The 6000-nt window shown below is 39.5% G+C and overlaps 1 protein-coding gene across 2 annotated transcripts in view; it reads left to right on the top strand.

Annotated features, from left to right (window-relative positions):
* Positions 1-2562: 2562 nt before the first annotated feature.
* kcnn2 (potassium calcium-activated channel subfamily N member 2) overlaps positions 2563-6000 on the top strand; it is a 32377-nt gene continuing 28939 nt past the window's right edge. Inside the window, exons 1-2 of one of the 2 annotated variants that reach the window (XM_033976140.2) lie at positions 2563-3442; positions 3979-4074. In XM_033976140.2, the coding sequence (XP_033832031.1) occupies positions 2678-3442; positions 3979-4074 (861 nt within the window). In that variant the 5' untranslated portion in view covers positions 2563-2677. The remainder of the gene's footprint in view (positions 3443-3978; positions 4075-6000) is intronic. The other variant, XM_033976139.2, reaches the window with a different exon arrangement.

The following is a 6000-nucleotide window of genomic DNA, read 5'->3' as shown; positions in this document are numbered from 1 at the left end:
CCAGAATTTCAGACATCTGCAGAGCACATTATTAAACATGGAGCACATTACCATCATAAGATTTGTGTATACCCTCTGGCTGTTCACATAGGCTAGGCCTACTTGTAATAAATCCATCTTAATGGGACAGATGACCCCCAGGAACAAGGCACCACTGAAACCATTGACATGAAGGCACATCTGACTGACAGAACTTCTCTTTGTCCCACTGTTTATCAATATAATTTACGTTGTTAACCAAAACAAACCACTGTATCTTTTTTTTTTTTTTTCCGTAGAAGGATAATATTAAATATCAAACATGATACATTGCATGCACAAATGAAGGCTAATTTTCAAATATTTGTAAGCCCATTGTAATTTACATAACCAAACCATTTTACATTAACAGAATAAACTAAATTCTGCACACAATGATAATTTACAACAAAATGGGTTAGGTCAATTTCATAGGCCTTCAGAGTAATACAGATAGAGCTAAAGCTTATGCTGTTTCCAGATTATGCTTCACAGTCTGTAAAATTATGCAGTCAATCCATACAATGATATGGAGAAAGAGAGTACTTTCGACACTAGACAGCGGGAGAAGCCACGTGGTGAACAAAGACAGCCAATCAGGAGGTAGTGTGCATTGCGATCCTGTGCAGTGACTGTTGTAGTGATTAGAGTGAGGGTGGGATCCCAGCCTCAGGTTATTTCTCTTCATGTAGCCTATAGAAGATGGGTACAGTGTCTCTAATTTAGGCTACTTTAGCACCCAGAAACATGATCTGTGATTTATTTAAAGTTTTGTAAGCTATATGTCTTATTTCTCCAACACAGGAGTTATCCAATGACCTAGTTGTCATCATTGAATCAAGCACTAGCATCAGTAGGCCAGTGGTGGTAGAACATTTACCAAAATCCAAAGGTTCCAGCTTCATCTTGTTGCAACGCTTCCATCAACCCCAGGACTGTTGTGACACACATTAAAAAAAACAAAACAAAAACAAAGCACATACACAAATATGTTTGTGTTTTAGTTCAGTAATGTATAAGAAATTATATGGGGCCATCAAATGGTTTATTGCTGAAATGTTTCAATATTCTTGAGAAGCCTACTTTGTTATAGCCTACCAAATCTGCCAAAAACCTGTGCCTGCTCTGCAGAATAGCCTCTCTATGGACACTTTTACTTCTCAGATGTATAGTTACAATGCACAATATTTTCCAATATGATATAATGAAAACTTATCAAATACCCACAGGGATCCTGAGAGTAAACAATATTTTCAAAAGCTCAGCAAATTAATTTGTTTTCTCCCCCAGAACATAACAGTGTGGAGCATGTCCAGTAGAGGTGGAATGATTGGTTCTGGGCTTTGGTTTATGTCTGTCCATATGCCGACTCAATCTTAAGCTGTACCATCTCCTCAGAGTGCCATAACTCTTCAGGTCCATTAAGAAGACAGCCACCAACGGCAGTTCATTTGGTGGCAGCCAGCAGACAGGAAAAACCCCTCTATATAGGTGCATTATAGGCCTCAGCTGCACAACATAGTGGCCATTAGGGTCAGTGCAACCAGGCCACAGTAAATAAAGCTTTGACAGAAAAATATGCATCTTTCCAGTTAAGTCAATACATGAAAAATGATTATTTTTGAGTTTTGGCAGTGTGTTCCTGTTTTGCTTTGTGAGCATATTCATTTTCAAATATCAATCAATCGATTGATTGATATTTGTATAAAGGGCTTTTATTTGGCAATTGTGTGCATGTCATAACATGTGTATTTATTATTATTATTATTATTATTATTTGTATTATTTGTATTAATAGTTTAATTGTTGTTATTATGTTGCAAAGACTGTTGAGAGAAAGAGTAGTACTGCTGTCTGTCTCACATATTTTTTGCTGTTCTGCCCCTCAGTATCAATAGCACTAACAATTTGTATCCGAATTTGCATGAAAAGTACCTATGGATTTCATGCGTAATGAAACTCCCATAGCAGATAGTATTATTTCTGTAGTCAGCACATTTACCCCTTTTGAATGAATGGCCACTAATTACACTAGGGACATGAAATCAAAAAGTGTGCTATACAACAATATGCAGCTCATTACAGTGTAGGTTGTCCCAGTCAGTGATGTGTGCTGGTGCACTGGACATAATTACATGTGTGTAATGGGATATATCAACCCCCATCTGATGTATACAGACTACTGCAGCAAGAGAAGCTTTGACTTTCTCAGACCATGAAGAACATGGTATGTCCATATAGGCCTAGTGGTTTCTGACTTGTTTCAACTATGACTTCGTAGTCTATATACTTTAAAATGTTTATCAGGTCATACAGTGTTAAAATACACAGAAATACATGCTAAATTGTTTACCCGAACTAAGATAAACCAAATGAGTGGGCCTAAAACACAGCATTCAAGTTTGAATAAAAATGTCCTTTAATGGCCTCAGAAGGTGCTGACACGGTAGGGTTGAGCTTGTCCCGTTGTTGCACCCTTACCATGACGTACGCCCAGTTGTTGTGGTCCGGGCTGCCCAATCGGAGGCTAGCTGTCATTCTATCGGAGCCGACATGGCTCTCTTCATGCAGCCAGCGTGTCGTCCTGCGGTGAGAAGCAGGACGCCCTTGGTCGGGTGCTGTGCGCTACCCGACTGCTTTTGCTCAAGGCACCCCTGACATGGAAACCCCATTGCAGCTGCAGAACGACTTGTTTCCAGCAGAGCGCCACTTCCAGCAGCATTGTAAGTACCAGCAGCACTACGGCAAGCCGCACGAGCACTGCACCTGCAATAGCTGCACCTGTGACGCCAGAAAAAGCCTCGTTTTTCGCGGGACATCGCCGACCACTGTTGGAACTTTACTGAGGACGCCTTCAGAGACGTCCTCGAGACAAGGCGGCCAGTATAGCGCGTGTGAGTTCACCCCTTCCAGTCATGGTAGTTCATTCAGACACCACCATCCCCAGCACCAGCATCTCCTCCAGCAGCAGCAGCAGCAGCAGCGGGGCAGCCTGGGCAGTAGCCACAAAGACACCAACTCCTACAATGACATCGCTATGAGCAGCTGCAGATATAACGGCGGCGTGATGCGGCCGCTGAGCAACTTGAGCTCGTCCCGTAGAAACATACACGAGTTTGATTCCGAGTCGCAGCCTCTGCAGCCCATCTCAGCTGCAGATGCGTCGGACACTTTGGGATCTAAGCCGGAGAACAATTCGAGCACTCTGATGCCGTACGGAGCGGGGGACGGTGGGGGAGGCTGCGGCCACAGCAGTGGCAAATCGGGCAAAAAGAAGAACCAAAACATTGGAGAAAAGCTTGGACATAGGAGGGCCTTGTTTGAAAAAAGAAAACGACTCAGCGATTATGCTTTAATCTTTGGAATGTTTGGAATCGTAGTTATGGTAATAGAGACTGAACTCTCGTGGGGAGCCTATGGAAAGGTGCGTATCGACTCTAAGCTCCAGTGTCAGAGTGAATGTAGGGACTTGTCTCAGTGAGCATGTTAAATGGGAAACTTCATGCGCGAGTGTCAAGAACAATGAGTCAGACAGGGCGCAGCTGCGTGCCCCACAGCTCCACACAGCAGCTCCACACAGCAGCCCCACACAGGCCAGTGTCCTACATGAAAGCTCCCAGTCCCTGTACAGGACCAGAGCAGAACTACTACATTACACAGACCACTACACGTACCTCGCCCTCATTACGTGCAGAACCACTGCATGTGTGTAATTATACTAGCACGTTCTCTAATAGTTAAAGAAAACTTAATTGGCCTTGTACTGCATTATAAACACACATGGTCTTAATGTCTACAGGCCTAGACTTTACATCTAACAAGGATATTTGTTATTTTTTAAGCCACCACGAGTTATTATAACTTCATTGATAGGGCATGTCTTTGTCACTGTTCTAATGTTAAAGGTGCATTGTGTTTTGTTCTTGTGGTGCTTGCTTTAGTGTTTTTGTTCTTTTCCAGGAGTCCCTGTATTCGTTAGCTCTAAAATGCCTGATAAGCCTTTCTACAATCATTCTCCTGGGGTTGATTATCATATACCACGCCAGGGAGATACAGGTAATGCTCTACACTCAACCTGTTCTTTTCATATTTATCTGTGTGAGCTATACACATGAACACATTAGATGGTAAGCCACTACTATGGAGCTCAACAGTCCCACCCACTTTGAAGTCTGCTCCAATTCTGGAAGTAAATTTTCCATTTATTTTTCCCATACACATTTTGAAAAATTCAAGTATTAAGCATTCAAAGACATTGTGGAAATTAACTAGCTATGTGATGCCTAATATCCATAGCGGTTATTTTGAGTCGAAAAAGCACATTTAAAGCACAAGATTCAACAAAATGTTTTAATAACTTTGTGGTTTATAAAGTTTCAGATACAAATTAATAATACATTTAATTTACTGACTTGTGGTCAGGAGTTACCATGTAGCTGATAGACACTGAGCAATACGTTTCATTTTATGAGAAAAATGAATGGTAAATTTACTACTACTGTGTGTACCACTGGGACATAGTAGTTTTATATTAGGGATGTGCCAATATCATTACTGGTATCAGGTATTTTGCTTGTCTGGCCAATGTTGATCCAGTACATCTCATAATGTCTGAACAGTATTAACTTAAAGAATAAATAACAGTTACATAACACAATTTTATTAGTCTTGTTATATCTTATGTATGTATTTTTTAGTATCTGCAGATACTTTCAGCCCAAGTATTGATATTGGCATTGGAACTAAAAAAGCTGGATTGGTGCGTCTCTATTTTATATTATAGCTTTTATTATTAATTAATATAAATAATAAAACATTGCAAAGAAAAGTTAACGTATTTACCAAAAGGTAACCCAAAGCAACACTCACATTATTATTATGTGTTTTTTCCAGCTGTGTGTTAACAATAAGGGATTTTGTGAAATACAAGAGATTATATCAAGTAAACATTTAATGCATATATATCCTGTGCTTTTCTTAGCGTACCACAGGCTGCTTGTTGAGAAATATTTGATTATTCAGTTTAGCTAGCTATGGTTATGGCTACAAAAAGAGTAACCATATTGTTGTGTGTTCTCTTACAATTTGACCAAATTGTAAATAATCAACAACTGTTTAGCAATGCAAAACATGCAATAGCTCATAACTCCATCTAGTGGTACAAAGTACAATATATGAAGTAGTGCTTTTGCATTTTTCTGGTTTTGATTTAGCATGTTTTGTTTTTTCTTCTTCAAATATTTTTGAAATGGCCCCATAAAGCAGTCCCACATATTATAATGTGATAGAACAGAGGGAACAGCGGGTCACTAATTATGCCATCTGTCCTCTTGGTGGAAAACTGTTTCTGTTTTTAAAAACAAAATGCCATTTTTGTTCTGACTCTGGGAGCTCCCTTTGGCTTATATACATCTTATTTATAATGCAGATTTATTTTATTCAGAATATGCATAGCTACCCAGGGGTTGAATATAGATCGTCCATTTCCCATGAGATGTGCCCATACACTCAGACAGTTTGGACCTGAAGCATTGTTGCAGTACTTACAGTTTCCATGCAAACCTCTCTTTTATATTTATCCATAATAATGATTAATTGTATTAGGTTGGTATGCTGCAAGAAGTATTTCTTGATTAAATTCATTTGGGAGAGAAGCACAACTTTAGTAGTTTTCAGTCAGTGTCAGATTCCATGTTTAATCATGCTTATGCTTCCCAGAATTAATTTTATAAACGTAAGACCATATTAGACCAAAAAGTGCTGAGGCAGCTGTTTAGTCAGCAGGTACGTCCTTGTACATGAAACCATAGAAAATGCTTTTAACTAATGGCCTTAAAGTCAACACTTGTTATAGGTTGTGAAGTGTCTTGTAACAGATTTAAGCTGTTTAGTGTAATTTTTGTTATTACAGATGTTCCAGATTTAGTCCTGTTTTATTAAACTCCCTTGAATCATGTTCACTAGATTAAAGGACTTGTACCA

Source organism: Periophthalmus magnuspinnatus, chromosome 12 (genome assembly GCF_009829125.3).
Source record: "Periophthalmus magnuspinnatus isolate fPerMag1 chromosome 12, fPerMag1.2.pri, whole genome shotgun sequence".
NCBI lineage: Eukaryota > Metazoa > Chordata > Actinopteri > Gobiiformes > Gobiidae > Periophthalmus > Periophthalmus magnuspinnatus.
Note: the sequence above shows the minus strand (reverse complement) of the source record. Positions and strands in the feature narration are given on the sequence as shown.